General features: G+C 41.3%; 1 protein-coding gene across 3 annotated transcripts; it reads left to right on the top strand.

Annotated features, from left to right (window-relative positions):
• The first annotated feature begins 971 nt into the window (after positions 1–971).
• On the top strand, positions 972–16,740 carry DSN1 (DSN1 component of MIS12 kinetochore complex). Of its 3 annotated transcripts, none has more exons than XM_061437507.1 (11): positions 972–1,049; positions 2,774–2,816; positions 3,052–3,369; positions 5,257–5,330; positions 5,967–6,039; positions 7,608–7,695; positions 11,691–11,750; positions 12,261–12,335; positions 13,622–13,769; positions 14,910–14,997; positions 15,802–16,740. In XM_061437507.1, exons 2-11 carry the CDS (start codon positions 2,789–2,791, stop codon positions 15,903–15,905), a joined length of 1,056 nt encoding a protein of 351 aa, XP_061293491.1. In that variant the 5' UTR covers positions 972–1,049; positions 2,774–2,788; the 3' UTR covers positions 15,906–16,740. The 3 variants fall into 3 exon arrangements, with proteins under 3 accessions (XP_061293491.1, XP_061293490.1, XP_061293492.1); XM_061437506.1 differs by having other exon boundaries at positions 3,046–3,369; XM_061437508.1 differs by lacking the exon at positions 972–1,049 and having other exon boundaries at positions 2,781–2,816; positions 2,995–3,369.
• The last annotated feature ends 515 nt before the right edge of the window (positions 16,741–17,255 follow it).

Genomic DNA, 17,255 nt, shown 5'->3' with positions numbered 1-17,255 from the left:
CTGGGTGCTGAAGCAGCAGCGTGCTATACGGGAGCCCCAAGCCAGCAATGGACAATGTGCCAGGCGCAGGCTAGGCTCCCGGGAGCACAGAAAGGGTATCTGCTTTCCAGCCTGGGGCCTCAGAGAAAGCTTGCACTGGATCCTCAATTGAGGCTTAAAATTGGAGAATTCTGCCAAGAATAATCCGGGAAGGACTTCTCAGGCCAAGCAAAGGAGCAGAAGCAATGGGGGTGATGAGAAGAGTGGCAAGCAATTTGGGGAGGGGGAGGTCTGCAATGAAGTTGTAAAAGGAAAGATCCTGAACTTTCGCAGGTGTTGAAGGGGCCACATAAAGAGGAAATATGCTACAGGAGAAATGGAAAAAGTTATCCCAGTTGCCCTGGGAGAGTCCACAATTTTAGAGTTAAGACAAATGGAGAGAGGGATTGTGGCCTAGCGACCGGACAGGGCATCACTGCCCACTCGCTAATGAATTCCTTTGGCAAGTACCTTTCTGGGCCTCTGCTCCCTGTCTGGGCATGTCAGGCGCAAAGAACACGACGATGTAACGGTACCTAGTCAGGGGCTCCTTGGGCGTGCCGTCGTTGGGAAGGTGGTAACTTTGCCAAAATTGGGCGGGGAAGAACTTGGACAAACCGGGCGGGGCCACAAGTCTCCAACAACGGTTTGCGCATGCGCCTCGAGGAAGCGGCGTTGTGCGCTTGCGCGAGCCCGGGAGCCCGCCAGCCGCGCATGCGTCGTTAGCCGGCGGGAGTTTTCTAAGGGGCGGCTCTGGGGCCGCTGGAAGCTAGTGAAGCGGTCCCAGAGTTGGAAGGAGCAGCGTCCTTGGTGCAGCGCGTCCAGGGGTAACTCGGCGTGGCGGAAAGAGTGACCTGCGGCCTTGTGTTTCGGAGACGGAGGCTCTGGGCTGGACAGGCGTCTCTCTGAGGTGAAAAAGTCGCAGGCCTGTTCACGGACGAGGCCTCCCTTACCTCCGCACCAGCCTCTTTGGGGTCGGACAGCTCGGCTCAGCCCACACCCTGCCTGCCCGTCGTCACGCCCGAAACCGGGTAAGAGGAGACCCCGGGGCGAGAGGCGCCTCTCGCTCGGGAGCTGTTTGCAGAGCCCGTGGTCTAGACGTCACTGTTGGTGGAAGGTTGAAACCGGGGTGGGGTGGGTCACACAGGCCAGGGTTCGAATTTCGCCTCTTCTCCAGGCTGGCTGCCTAACAAGTTTGGTTTGTTTTTTTTTTTTTTTTTGCGCCTCTGAATTTCAGTTCAACTGACTGCAGCGTGAAACTGTTGATGGTACTTCCAGAGCTGTGGCAACGATTAAATGGCGCAGTAACGCACATACAGTTTTTACATACTCAGGTCCTGGCATGTAATACGCGCTTAAAAGGTGTCAGTGGTTGCTGTTAAGTAACCGGCCTTTCATCTGAATGATACAGTCGTAACTGTGACGATTTAGATCCTTGATCCTACTACCCCTCGTTATTCTCTTATCTTTTCCACGTTGTCCCTTCACATATATTTATTTTTCTTTACTAAGCACTCCCCCCACCCCGTATGGATTTTTATTGGTGGTGGAGGGGGAGGCTTGGTCATGTTCCTGCCCTTTTCCAGTCAGTTACTTGTCTGTGACAGGCACTAGAAATACAGTCTGGCCCCGGGAGACGTGTAAACAGACTTTACAACCAGTGCCAGGGAGGCCCAGGGGTGGAGCTGCCAACTCTGCCAAAGAGAAGTGGCATGAAAGCTTCACACTTGAGCTCGATTGGGAAGGAAGAATAAGTTATAAGGCAATGTGTACAAAGATTCAGAAGTGGTGTGTGGAAAATGAAACGAGTTTTCTGGATGGATGGTGGTGATGGTAGCCAGCAATGTGGATGTACTTAATATCACTGAACTGTATGTACACTTAAAAATGATTAAGATGGTAAATTTTATGTTGTGTATATTTCAGCACAATTAAAAAAGAAACAGAAACTTAAAAAAAAAAGTGGTGCATGGAATGGGAGTAGCAGGAGAAAGCAGGAGTAGGTACTAGTTAGGACTAGCTTCTGGAAGGTGTTCAGTACACTGGAGGAATCTGCTGCTGTCTAAAGAATGGATTGGAGGGAATTACCCAGCAGTCCAGTAGTTAGGACTCCGAGCTTTCACTTCAAGGGCCGGAGTTCAGTCCCTGGCTGGGAAACTAAAATCCCACAAGCTGCTCAAAAAAATAAAGAATGTATTGGAGAGGAACAATGCTGCATGTAGGAAAAACTCGTGGAGTGGCTGTTCGATTCTTGGGGGAAGTGGGGGAGAGGGATAGAAACTATGAGATCTGAACTAAATAGATAGCTGGAAGTTGGAAGAGTTTTAGAGATTGTTGGAAGTAGAATGGACAGGCCTTTGAATCTGCAGAATTAATAAGTAAAGGGTAAAGTGATTGTTCATGTTTTGAAGACCATGTAGATCATAATGCCATTGATTGAGTTATGCAATTAAGCCCTTATTAAACACAAAATAATTGGGAACTAAGAGGGATATATGTTAAGGAAGATAAGATTATTTCTAGTGATAAATTCTGTAGAAATTCAGAACAGGATGTGATGAGCCCTGCTGATGTTCTGTGGAAGAGGTGTGGAGGTGAGGTTGGGCTGGGCCTTGTCAGGCAGGTAGAATTTCATGGGGCAAAAAGGGGCGGTTCAAAGAGATGAGAAAGCGCAAGGCTGATTCTGGGGGAGTAAAGCCCCAGCAAGACTGGGACTGAAATGTGGAGAACAGATTACTTCATTTTCCTGTTTCAGGGTTCTCACCTCAGGATGACTTCCAGACCGAAGATAGTAAAAGGTGAGTATTCGTGAAGTTCAGTACCTTCTTGCCTTGGGTTTAGGTTCATGAGCTTTACCTAAATACCTCCTGGCTCTTGGTGGATTTGAAATCACTTATTTGTGTATTTGCAGAGATGCTTCCTCGATGTTTCCATGACCTGGGGCATATGTTTCCTTTTGCCACTTTTTTTGCACAGATTCTTAGTTGTGATGGGTTTGATTCTGTATTTTGACTTTTTTATGACAAGTGCTAGAAGAGGAACCAGTGGCATCTAAGACTCACGATCGTCAACTGGAATCAGATCCCAACCCTGTGGAAGTGTGTAATAAATCGTCTGCCTCCCTGAAGATGACTGAACGTGTTTCAAAGGAACGAATTCACCTTGGCCGTAGCCCCCCAAAAGGGGAAAGTGGTGATCTCAGCCACCAGGAAGGACTTGAATCCAGGTCCCTTCATTTGTCTCCAGAGCAGTCTGCTTGTCATCAAGCCAGGAGGCAGTCCTGGCGGCGAGCAAGTATGAAGGAAACGAACCGGCGGAAGTCACTGCCTCCCTTTCATCAGGGCATCACAGGTGGGGTGCTTTGTACATAAGACTGGACTCCAGCTCAGATAAGAGGCAGTGAGGCATGGCAGGAAGTTAGGCTTGACTTGGCTACTTACTAGCTATGTGACTGAACAGATGACTTCACCTCTCTGAGCTTCAGTTTCCTCATCTATAGGAGTATTCTCAGATTATAAGTATTGATGTCAAACACCTAGTAAGTATTCAGTATCAATGCTGTTTATATCATGTTATTAGCTACCCATTGTAATCTATACCATGGACAGAAAATCTGATTTACAGTTGTTCAGCATTCACCTTTGCTCAGTGAATGTTCAGCATTCACATTGGCTAGAAGTAAAGATTTCCTCTGGCTTTCTTCCTTGTATCCTAAAGTAGAATAGAAGGTGGATGGGTTGCTACCTGATTTTAGGTTTTATAACTGAAAATATCTCAGAGGGAAGAACCCATAAAAATAGGGTAAAAACCTAGTTTTGAGACATGGTGTATTTGAATGTGATTTTGTGTGAATTTATAATAATAGCATCTCAGGAAGCACTGAAGGACAAGATTTAATGTGGAAAGTAGCACATTTCAGGAAGAACTTAACTAGCTTTGTGACCTTGAACAGTTTAATCTCCTTTGCTTTACGGTCCTCATCAGTAAATGGGGTGAAATAATACCTATTTTACAAGACTGAGAATTAAATGAGTTGATACATAACACAGTACTTGGCACATAATAAATAAATATAGCTCGTGTTAAGTTATCATGATTAAAGATATTACTTCACTTCCTGAAGGTCTGATGTTTAGAAGGAAATCTACCTAAGAACAGCCATGTAGCATATCAGAAAATTGCTGCCATGGTTATGCTTGTATACTTCCTCCATAGATGTGCCAAGAAATTTCAGTTTCCTAAGGTTACCCTTATTACATTCATCTATGTTCCAGAGCATGTGGACCTAAAATTCTGTGTAATAAAAAATCACTGACGTATAGGATTTGTTGTTTTCTGGTTATTCCTGGCCACTTCCCAGATTTCTTTGGTTATAGGCAGAAGGTATCTTATTTTTCATGACTAAAAGTGAGAAGAAGTAATCAAGAGAGGGCGCAAAAGAACTTAAAAACAGCCAGCTGAGGCTGGAGGGCTAAAAGACATGTATCTCTCCTAATTCTCAAAGCAGATTTCCTTTGCTGTATAAGAAATGATGTTTTAAAATGGACATAATTGGGAAAAACATTATCTACATCTTTTATTGATAGCTGAGGATTCAGTGGCATAATTATGTAAAATGCCTGTTTAGTTCAGGCTGATGCACTGTGTGACCTTGGGCAAGTTGCCCAGCACCTAACCTTTGTTAAATGGTTAGGCTGATAAGTCACTTGCCTCAAGTGAGGGTGACGGTTAGAATTTAATAAAATTCCTGTTAGATAGTCTGTGTTCAACAAACTTACTATTAATGTTATTGTCTCTGGCTTCAGACAAGTGTCTCCCCTCTGAGCTTCAGTTTCCCCATCTGTAAAGTGGAACTCATTTAAAGCACACTACAATGGCTATCACAAAAATTCTGAAATATTCCCATCTCCTTTCTTCAAATGGTGAATATAAAACACAAAGAGAAGTTAAATTATTTTTTTAAATCTGTTTTATTTAGCAAGACAAGATTTTAAGGTAATACATAAAAGGTTCTTTTAACTTTTTAAACTTAGGATGCACAGATAGGTAAATTTCATTCTCTGGTGATCTTGAACAAATTAGATGTAAGAAGACAGATTAGAGAAGACTTCTTGGGTTTTTTTACCTTAATTTGGGCTGCATCAAGAGGGAGGGAATTTTTCAGGTTTTTTTTTTGTTTTTTACTTTGCTAACTGTATAAATGTCCAGCTCTTTGAATGTGGTAATATTTTATGTTAGAGCTCTGCAGATCCATCAGTGTCGACCTAACAGAAAGCAAACGGCTGAGCTCTCTCCTCCTTTCCAGTTTCCAGGTGAGAGTCAAGTCTCAGAATTGGGAGTGTTTTCTTTTTCTTTCCTTTTTTTTTAAAACTGTTATTGTGACATCCTCAAAGACACGTCAGTACTGTGTGATTTATCAGTAAAGAGTAAAAGGTGTTTCTCTCTAGTGAGATTAATTTAAAAGCCAGATTTAATCCCAGAAGTTTTGTCTCTGGATCAGGCTCTACGAGTCCCATTGGTATTGCTGTGGCTAACTGAGCAGTTAAGAGAGTTCCCCTGTCTAGTATATTTTGCTCATTAGCAGCAAATGATGGGACTTTAAGGTGGGTGGAGGTCATATCTAAGTTTAAGCAGACATTTGAGATCTGGCTGCTCTCTAAATTGGAATTATGTGACTAACTGGTGATTGCATCAGTGTAGATAAGCAAGTCATTTGTGTGAATTAAATGACCATTTTTCCCCCTGAATCAAAAATCACATCACGTAGTCTAGGCAACAAAGAATTTTTTCCTTACCTTTTTATTTTCTTGTTTTGTTTATATGAAAAATCTTAGGTGTAGAATTAAATCATGCTTGCTTACATTTATTAAATGTCCTAAGATTACATGAATTCAGGATTGGCCTGGCAAATCTTGGTTGTTGTACTGAAAATGCTTTTCTTTATTTAGTTCTCTGTTCAGAAACTTGAACCTTTCCTAAGGGGAACTGAGGGCTTCAGTCTTGAAAGTTTCAGAGCCAAAGGTAAGTTGCTAAGAGCAGACACTCGAGCTTTGACCTTGGTCTGTACCTTCCGTTAGGGTTGGTTGAAACCTCTTGGGGTCGCTACTTATAGGAGCTGCTACCTTACACAACCAGGCCTCCTCCATTTTGGTGGGGAACTGCATTAAAAAAGATAAGAATATGTGCTTACGAAGTTTAGAAGGTCTAAAAGTAAGCCTCTTGCCCCATGACCCCCAGTCTCAGCTCCTCTCCTCCCAGAGGCAACCACAGCCACCAGCTTCTTGGATATCTTTGCAAATTTATTGCATTTCTAAACATTTATCCATTAAAATCAAATAATCCTCTCTACACACTGTTCTTAATCTTGTTTGTTGTTTTTTTAAACCTTTATCTTGCAGATAGTTCTTTATCACACTGATAGAGCTGTCTTGATATTTTAGCAGCTACATGTTGCTCTATTTTATAAATGTACCATATTTCATTTAAATGGTTCTTTATTGATGGGCTTGTAGGTTTGCTTTCAGTCTTTTGTCATTACAGTGAATGGATAATGAATACCTTTTTATACAAGCCTCTTAGCACATATTCAAGTAAAAATAAGATATATTAGAATTAACTAGTATAAGTGTACTGTAACTAAAAGTTTAGATTTTTTTTTATTATTTAGTAGGTATTATTTAAAGGTCTTTTTGAGGTTTTAATCTGTGTTTCTTTTTCTTTTGAAGAGGATAATATTTTTTCGTATTTTTAGAGAAGAGCCATTTGTACTTTATTTTCTGTATATTGTCTCTCCATATCCTTTGTTCATTTCTTAAAATTGAGATATTGCCTCTCTTATATTGGTTTTGCAGGCACTCTTTATGTGTTAAGGAAATTAGCTTTTGTCTGTGACATAAGTTGCAAATATTCTTCCCTGGGAGTCAATTTTCAGCTTTCTAGGAAGTAGCTATTCTCCTTGCAGTGTAATTATACAATCATCCAGGTCAGAAATAAAAGACCTAGAAAATACATGAAGTCAGACTTACTTGCCAGTTAAAGCTGTTTTTCTCAGAATTGCACTATTACTGTAATTAGGGTAGACATGTCCAGGTTTATTTTCATAGCTATTTAACATATCTTTTCCCGTTTGCATTCCTCACCTGAATTTAATTGTGAACTCTTTTTAAGTCTAAGCAGAGACCTGTTTTTACCTTATGCCCATCATTTTTTTATTTGCTGCTAGCATTTCTGACTTCTGTAATAAGTTTTTTCACCTAGTGCCAGCAGATCAGATCTCTTGAAAGAGTGAATTGTCACTGCAGATACACTTTTCTAACACATCTTTTAAACTGCTTCTTCATCAGTTCTGTGAAAAACACTGTTATAAATGTTATAAAGAGGAGTTGTCTTCCATTTTATCTGTACCGCCCCAAAGAAAAAAGGTAAAATCTTCCCGCATATTTCTATCACTTTTTTGAATAGGTGAGAGGGCCAGAATGTAACAGGTGACCCTAGAGCTGAGACTACCATACGTATATTACATCTTTGTCAGCAGCTCACTGTGAAAAGTATTCTCTTTATTTTATAACATATAATTTTATTCTCTGTAGCATCTTCCCTTTCTGAAGAGTTGAAACATTTTGCAGACAAATTGGAAAGTAATGGAACACTACAAAAATGTTTTGAAGATTCAGAAGGGTAAGAGCAGTTCCCTTTCTCTCCAAAATTATAGTTGAATAAGGACTTTTTCTTTTTTAATTTTTTACATTGAAGCATAGTTAATTTACAGAGTTAATTTCTAGTGTACATCAAAGTGATTCAGTTATATGTGTGTGTATATGTGCGTGTGTTTGTGTATACTTCAGTTCATTTGTATCATATTTTAGATCCCACAAATAAGTGATGTATGGAATTTGTCTTTCTTTGTCTGACTTAATCTGTTAGTATAATCTCTAGGTCCATCCATGTTGCTGCAAATGGCATTTATTTCATTCTTTTTTATGGCTGAGTAATATTCCTGTGTGTGTGTGTGTGTGTGTGTGTGTACACATACATCACATCTTTATCTGTTCATCTGTTGATGGACATTTAGGTTGCTTCTATGTCTTCGCTATTGTAAATAGTGCTCTATGAACGTTGGGGTACATGTATCTTTTTTAATTCAGTTCAGTCCCTCACTCATGTCTGACTCTTTGCAACCCCATGAACCGCAGCACGCCAGGTCTCCCTATCCATCACCAACTGCCAGAGTCTACCCAAACCCATGTCCATTGAGTCGGTGATGCCATCCAACCGTCTCATCCTCTGTCGTCCCCTTCTCCTCCTGCCCTCAGTCTTTCCCAGCATGAGAGTTTTTTCAAATGAGTCAGCTCTTCACATCATGTGGCCAAAGTATTGGATTTTCAGCTTCAACATCAGTCCTTCCAATGAACATCCAGGACTGATCTCCTTTAGGATGGACTGGTTGGATCTCCTTGCAGTCCAAGGGACTCTCAAGAGTCTTCTCCAACACCACAGTTCAAAAGCATCAATTCTTCGGGGCTCAGCTTTCTTTATAGTCCAACTCTCACATCCATATGTGACTACTGGAAAAACCATAGCCTTGACCAGACAGACCTTTGTTGGCAAAGTAATGTTTCTGCTTTTCAATATGCTATCTAGGTTGGTCATAACTTTCCTTCCAAGGAGTAAGCGTCTTTTAATTTCATGGCTGCAGTCACCATCTGCAGTGATTTTGGAGCCCCCAAAAATAAAGTCAGCCGCTGTTTCCACTGTTTCCCCATCTATTTGCCATGAAGTGATGGGACTGGATGCCATGATCTTCGTTTCTGAATGTTGAGCTTTAAGCCAACTTTTTCAGTTTCCTCTTTCACTTTCATCGAGAGGCTCTTTAGTTCTTCTTCCCTTTCTGCCATAAGGGTGGTGTCATCTGCATATCTGACGTTATTGATATTTCTCCCAGCAGTCTTGATTCCAGCTTGTGCTTCCTCCAGCCCAGCATTTCTCATGATGTACTCTGCATAGAAGTTAAATAAGCAGGGTGACAATATACAGCCTTGATGTACTCCTTTTCCTATTTGGAACCAGTCTGTTGTTCCATGTCCAGTTCTAACTGTTGCTTCCTGAGTTTCATACAGGTTTCTCAAGAGGCAGGTCCGGTGGTTTGGTATTCCCATCTCTCAGAATTTTCCATAGTTTATTGTGACTCACACAGTCAAAGGCTTTGGCATAGTCAATAAAGCAGAAGTAGATGTTTTTCTGAAGCTCTCTTGCTTTTTCGATAATCCTGCAGATGTTGGCAATTTGATCTCTGGTTCCTGCCTTTTCGAAAACCAGCTTGAACATCTGGAAGTTCATGGTTCACGTATTGCTGAAGCCTGGCTTGGAGAATTTTGAGCATTTACTAGCATGTGGGAGGAGTGCAATTGTGCGTTAATTTGAGCGTTCTTTGGCATTGCCTTTCTTTGAGATTGGAATGAAAACTGACCTTTTCCAGTCCTGTGGCCACTGCTGAGTTTTCCAAATTTGCTGACATATTGAGTGAGCACTTTCATAGCATCATCTTTTTTAATTAGTTTTTGTCTTTTCCGAATATATGCCCAGTAGTTAGGTTGCTAGGTCATATAGTAACTCTATTTTTACTTTTTTACGGAACTTTCACACTGTTTTCCATAGTGACTGCACCAATTTATCCTTCCACCAACAGTGTTAGGAAGGTTTCCATTTTTTATACACACTGTCCAGCATTTATTATTTGTAGACTTTTTCATGATGGCCATTTCTGATGGGTATAAGGTTATACCTCATTGTAGTTTTTATATATAATTTTATTTGCTTATTTATTTAATGTTTGGCTGTGCTGGGTCTTTGTTGGTGCGCGATTTTTTTCTCTAGTTGCATTGAGCAGGGGCTACTGTCTAGTCACGGTACCTGGACTTCTTATTGTGGTGGCCACTCTTGTTGCAGAGCACAGGCTCTGGGTGCACAGGCTTCAGAAGTTGCAGTACGTGGGCTCGGTAGTTTTGACTCTCCGGCTCTGTGCATAGGATCAGTAGTCGTGGCGCATGGGTTAGTTGCTCTGAGGCATGTGGGATATTCGTGGATCAGGGATTGAACCCGTGTCTCCTGCATTGGCAGGTGGATTCTTTACCACTGAGACATCAGGGAAGCCCCTCATTATAGTTTTGCTTGCATTTCTCTAAGAGTGATGTTGAGTATCTTCATGTGCCTATCAGCAATCCGTATGGCTTCTTTGGAGAAATAAGACTTAATTAGACAGTTGTTCATTCACTTATCAAACGTTTATCCAGCATCTTCTATGTACCGTGCGGAAGCTGGAGATATAATGATGAATAATCAAGCAAGATCTTTCTTCTTATTCATTGTAGTAGGAGAGACAAACTACTTAGAAAATAATGACTTCAGATATAATCTGAATGATTTCAGTGATAATCTAATTGGGCAGGCAATATGATAGTGACTTGAAGCAGTGGGCAACTTACACTAGAGTGTTCAGAGAAGTCCTCTAATGATTTGCCGTTTGCACTGAGACCTGTAAGACCTGGATGATGAGGAGGAACCAAATATGTGAAGATGAGACAAAAAGCATTCATATTTTTGCTAGCCATGCTAGTTGTAGATAAAGTCATGTTTTTAGCTGTTGGCCAGCAAGAGTATTAAGAGAAAGTCTACAGCCGCCACCACTGCCCGCCGCCACCCCGCCTCCCCCGAAACTGGTAGTTGCTCAGCAGGGGCAACACCAAGCCCTCTCCTCATCCTGCAACAAATTACATGACTTGATCTTATACTTTCAACTTCACAAAGGTCTGCCTTTCCATGGATCCTTAGAATTAACATTGCTATTCAGGAAATGAAAATTATGTTAGCTCGACATTGCTCCTCTTTTAACGAAATATATTTAAACCATAGGCTGCTGTATTGCAGCTAAAGGTGATAGAGGCTGTTTGTCACAGGCTTTGATAGAAAAACATAAAAGGTGACACAGCTGATTTGCCTTTGCCGGGTAGAGTACCAAGTACATCTGCAAAATTTTGGCATTTTCAGTGCCTCTTGCTTTTCCATTAGAATTAATCGCCCTACTAGCCAAGCTATTGGTTTAAGGAGAACATATCCAACTGAAAGCTTCAACTTAAGTGCAAAGACAGTTGTATGAAAAAGCTATTAAGGTTTTGATTAGTGGGAAGGCAAGAGACTAAATAAAAAAAAAATGTTGTGAACAAAACTTTGAAGATTGAAACCGGCAGATATTTGAGGCTGAGTGGCATTGTATGGATAGAAGAGATAAAGGGTAACGGCAGGAATCAAAGTTAATTAGCTGGACAGAGCCAGAACACAGAGAACCTTAAGTGCCAGGTTAAGGAGTTCTGGCTTTTCTTCTGAACGTAGTAGAGAGTCACTGAATTTTTAAGAAATGAAAAACACAAAAGGAATATTTGAAGAGAGGTTAATCTGTTCACGTGTGAATTCAAATTGATGAGGGAAATAGACAATGAAGAGCCCAGTGAGAAAGCTAATACCTAGTGCAAAAGTGAATTAGAGTCCAAGACTAAATATTCGTTGAAAGATAAATTCTGAACATGTTTTATTGCTGTTAAAATTATGTGAGACATCCAATACTAAAAGCAAACACTCTTGGAAGATTTCTGTTAATCTCATAATCCTGTCTCTTCTAGAAGAGTGTCAGATTTGGCTCTGGAAACTTCAGTGGCTGAGATGAAGGAATATATAACAAAGTAAGTGAAAATGAGTGAACTTTTGTTGGGAAATCTAAATTTGTCTGGGGAAATAACTAAACCCAGAAATGGATAGTAAACATCCTTTTCAGTGTGTCAGTGTTGGAAAGCTGCACACTGGGATTTATGTACTGTTGGCGCTTTGTCACTAAGTTGTGTCCGACTCTTTCTTGACCCCATGGACTGTAGCCCACCAGGCTCCTCTGACCATGGGATTTCTCAGGCAAAGACACTGGAGTGGTTTGTGGACTGTATTGATGGCCAGTTTCATAGAATGGAGTCTGGAGACTAAGGATGTGGATTTGATGTAAAGACTCATGTTTGATTTGATTAATATCCTCTGACTTGGTCGTGCTTTCTAATCTTTTTTTTTTTTATGACCTTTTTTTTTTTTTTAATGACCTTTTTATTCACATCTTCGAATCAGAGTAGACACCTAATGTATGGTTGCCCTGAGTGATTCAGAATGAGATGATCAAAAGTTAACTGAATTTTTTCCTGCTTCTGTAGGTTTTCTTTAGAACGTCAAAGTTGGGATCAGCTCTTGCTGCGCTACCAGGAAGAGGCTGAAAAGATCCTATCAAGGTTAGATCTATGACAGGAAATAGGAAGGTTTTACCTTGTGACTTTTGATTTGATTTCAGTTCTCTTAGCACAAGTTGAATGATGAATCCAGAACTCATCAAATTTCTGTAGAGTATATATGAACAGTGTGACTGGAAATGGAGAGTGAGGGGGCTGGGAAGGAAGAGTTGTCACTATTTTCAGTCAAAGAACAGAACTGCCTCTGTTCTGTGCCCTTGGCTGCTGTTCCACATTCTGGGGGAGACAGGCCTGTCTCTGCCCTGTACCTGGCAACCTGGGGCTGGGCTAGGAACAGTATCAAGGGACTTCAGTGAGCACATGGGCTTTGAAAAGCTGCGACTGTGGGAGAGAGCCACAGCCAGGGCCCTCATGGAGACACGGGGTGAAAGGGGTGATGGAAGTGGGTCTACAGGAGAGAGACGATCTTTGGGTCTTGAAGGCATAATAAAATGGGAAAGTGCTAGATTTTGGTTTCATTTTACTGTCCAAACCAATGATTTTAAGCTTTTTTTCCCCAAACAGAACCTTAGCTAGAAACACAACTATAAAACATTAGACAAAATAATAATTGCCAAAGTGGCCTCCTAGTAGAGAGGCACCTTGAGGAGCACAGTATGAGAAGCTTCCCTGATCCAAGCATTGATACTTATTACTTTCTTCACCCTTTACATGTTCTATGTATGAAGACAGATAATGTGTAAGATGGCAGTTTCAGAATAAACACTTTTGATGGGCCATAGTTTATATTAACAGGAAAGCTTCTGGAAGCAGACTGTCTCTGTTCAAATCCTAACTAATTCTTAGTTCTGTGACCTTGGGAAGTCCACTTAATCTGAAGTTCCTCATTTGAAAATGGGATAATATTACTACCTACCTCATTGGGTTTGTTATGACTAAAGATTCATCAGCAGTTTTCATAAACTCTCCATTATAATGAGTTATTTTAGATAATTGAAGTGGGCCAACATCTTTTTGGTAAAAGATCATAGATGTTAATTTCAGGCGTTACCCCAGTAGTCCTTTTTGTAAATGGACCTTACTGTTAGATGGAGTCAACTAACCTAGCATTTCCTGGAGTCCAGAGGTATAAAAACATTAACACCGGATAATTATCTCAGAATCTTCTGTTAGTAAGAGAACCTATGCTCACCCTGGGGTGGAAGAATATTGATTCAGGTTAGTAAAGCCTTTTAGGAAGTGTTTTCCCTGGGTAAATCTTTGCTATTTTCCCACAGAAAATAATTGTAAAATTATTTGAAAGCTTTTTTGTTGTATTTTGTTTTTAGAGGATCAGCTGAAACCAAAAATACTGAAGTTGAAGTGGAACCTAGAATGTATGTTGGGTCTTCCCAGAGTGAAGTCCTTAATACAAAACCTGACTACCAGAAGATACTGCAGAACCAGACTAAACTCTTTGATTGTATGGAGTTGGTGGTGAGTTGGGTCATGTTTCTTTGGCTGAGTTATTCAGCTTTGATACCTTCCCGTCCTTGTTAAAAGAGCTGGAGAACATGTGTAATTAGATAAGTACAGTGAAAGAAAATAAACAAGTAAATGGTGATAAATGCTATTAAGTCAGGTGGAGGAAGAGAATATGCCGGGAGGGCTTCAGTTTGCTATGTAGAGGGGTTGAAGGCCCTTCTTAGGTGCCACCTTAATAAAGACTTGAAAGAAATGGGGAAGTGAGCCATGAGGACATTTTGAAGAATGTCAACCCCAATTTTTCTTTTTTTGCCAAAATACCTTCTTAAACTTATAGCATGAGGTCTCAAGTTGGACTTTTTTATTTGTTTGTTACTTTTATTTTGGTTGCACCACACAGTATGTGGGATCTTAGTTCCCTGAACAGGGATTGAACCTGCACCTCATGAATTGGAAGTACAAAGTCTTATCTACTGGGCCATCAGGGAAGTCCCTCAATCCAAGTATTAGGTTGGCCAAAAACTTTGTTCACATTACATAAGAGCTTACAAAAACCCAAACGAACTTTTTGGTCAGCCCAATATGAACAGGAAGCAGGTGGCATTTGATATAGAGTATGGAGAGTCTGTTTACAAAAAGGCTGAGTATAAAGATGTGGGTATCAGGAATTCAAAAGTGAAGTGAAGTGATCTGGGGCTAAGAGGCAGCTGAGCTGTTCCTACTCCTCAGCTGAAGGGTGAAACAGTCACTGTGGTACCTGGCAGGGAGTTGTATGGTGGGCTGTCCTGAAAGAGCCATGGTCTTCAGTTGAGAGACACTAGTAACTCCAGATGACCCTTCCAGGAGCAGGCTCAGGTAAAAATACCCTGAGGTCATTCGGCTCCTGCTTGGCTCCCTCTTGGTCAGGCCCACCTAGAAGCCAGAGGACCTGGGATCCTGTTGAGGTTGTGCAGGTCAGTCTGCTCAGGAGTTAGAGCAGTGTGGAGAGGGGTGATGATGGATGTGAAAGGGCAAACAAAATGTCTGGCATAAGCATTCCAGGTTGAAAGAGCAGCCAAAGCAAAGCTCCTGAGCAGGAGCTCGCTTGGTGTGTTTGAGGAGCCACGCAGAAGCCGTGCACCCTTCCAGTTCACAGTTGTCTGTTGTCTGCAGATGGACGAACTGCAAGGATCCGTGAAGCAGCTGCACGCCTTTATGGACGAAAGTACCCAGTGCCTCCAGGAGGTGTCAGTACAGCTCGGTAAGCCTGTCTTAAGGGGACCAGAGCTTGCACTGTTGTACATCTGATGGCCCTTCAGATGTACACTGCCCTTCAAAACATTTTAGGGGTCATTCGGATTGTAAAGGGAATGAGACTGCTTTTCTCCTGTGACTTTGAGGGTGATTTTAAGGTAGAGGAGTTGTGAGCATTGTTTGTATTGTGTGGATACAAACAATGGCTTCCAAGGGTAAGGCCTTCATCTGGTGACTTTTATTTCCCCCTTACAATAACAATGACTATTGTGGGTACTCAAAGTTAATTGGAAATTTTTAGACAGGAGCACAGTAGATTGAGAATTAAATCTCCACAAACTGACAAACTGTGTTGTTTGGGCAGATCCAGGACAAGAAATATCTATCCATTGCCTTTTTCTCTTTTCATTCTTCAAGAATCTACCAAGTGACACTGACATTACTTTTTAAAAAAATGTTTATTTATTTGGCAGTGCCGGGTGTTAGTTGCAACATGTGGGATCTTTAGTTGCAGGCTGTGAACTCTTAGTTGCATTTGTGATCTGGTCTCTGACCAGGGATTGAACCGGGCCCCCCGCACCGGGGCGCAGATCTTAGTCACTGGACCACTGGGGAAGTCCCCATTTGATTGTATTGTGGTTGTAGTTGCAGCTGGCTTTCCTACCAGAGAGCCATCTCCCTGAGGGCAGATGCGCTCTTAAGTCGTCCTTCGAATACCCTTCAGGGTCTGGCACAGTATTCACACAGTAAGTTTTCAATAGTGGTATTTGAATTCAATTGAAATGTATTTTTTGACTCCTTTTCTCTGCAGGGAAGAGAAGCACTCAACAGTTAGATCCTTCACCAGCTCGAAAACTGCTCAAGCTTCAGTTACAGAAACAACCTAGCACTTATTGCTCTAAATCTTGTCAGTGACCTAATGCAGCTTTTCTGCCACAAGGTGCTCTAAAGGAGAGAAACCGCAAGAGTGCCCCAGTGCATGGTGGGCTGAGCTGTGACATCTGCTCTGTTGCCTTTGAAGATAACTGGCTGACTGTAAAGCACTCTCATTTTTTTTCTTAAAATGGAATTTATGCATTTGAAAGCATGTCATATACAAGCTTTTTCCAAGAACAGGGAAAATGCTTGAGACTTTGCTTTGGAATGACCTTCAGAACTAGTAGCCCATTCTTTGAAATATCCTTTGTGATCAGAAATCTCCCTACTCTGAAGATGTTTTTGAGGTTTTGAAACAACCTAAAGTCATTCAGGACCAAATCCAGTAAGCATTTTAGGGGTCATTCTGGTTGTAAACAGAATGAGACTGACTTTCTCCTGTGACTTTGAGGGTGACGTTAGGTAGAGGAGTTGTGAGCATTGTTTGCGTTGTATGGATACATATATCTTCTTACAGAATTCCCAAATTGAAGATAATAACACTCTTTTTCTATATCCTGATGTCTATAATGTGTTTTAGCTTTTTTTGGGAGGGCGTGCTATACCATGTGGCATGCAAGATCTTAGTTCCCCAACCAGGGATCAAGAAGGGGTTAAGTATCTCTTTTTCATTGTTCTCCGTATTTGTTAATGATTTGCATTATAAGATTGCATGTTCTTAAAAGCTTTCCCTTGTCCTCGTGTATGAAAAAATGAAAAGGCGGGGAAGGCTTAGCAGAAAATAGGATTCTTTGTCAGGACTCAGAAGTGAACAGTAGCGTGGAGTTATACCTCAGTGTTAACAGCCAATAAAACACCAACTAATTTATTGTCAGTATCTCTTATTTTCTGATCCTCCTAATAGAACAGAACCCAATTCACTTAAATATGCAGTCATTATCTTAAGTCTTAAAGCTTGGACTATGCACCAGTTAGTGAGAGGTGATATATCCTAGCTTTTCCCTGTGTTCCTTATTGTTTTAAAAAAATTTTATTTTTTAGTTAATTTGGCTGTGCCGGGTCTTAGTTGCTGCACATGAGATCTTTGCCCTTCGTTGTGACCTTCAGGATATTTTTTTTCTTAGTTGCAACATGTGAACTCTTAATTGCAGCCTGTGGGATCCAGTTCTAGGGATCAAATCCAGGACCCCCTGCCTTGGGAGCACTGAGTCTTAGCCCCTGGACCACCAGGGAAGTCCCACGTTCTTCATTCTTTCATATATTTACATAGCCCCTGCTATATGCCATGCACAGTTCTAGGAACTGGGACAAGCGCAAAGAACATAAAGTCTTAGGACCTCTTTTCATGATTTTCACAGTCTCTTGGGCACAGGGAACAAGAAGAAACCT

This window comes from Bos javanicus, chromosome 13, assembly GCF_032452875.1.
Source record: "Bos javanicus breed banteng chromosome 13, ARS-OSU_banteng_1.0, whole genome shotgun sequence".
Taxonomy (NCBI): Eukaryota; Metazoa; Chordata; class Mammalia; order Artiodactyla; family Bovidae; genus Bos; species Bos javanicus.
This window is presented reverse-complemented; position numbering and strand designations above follow the sequence as displayed.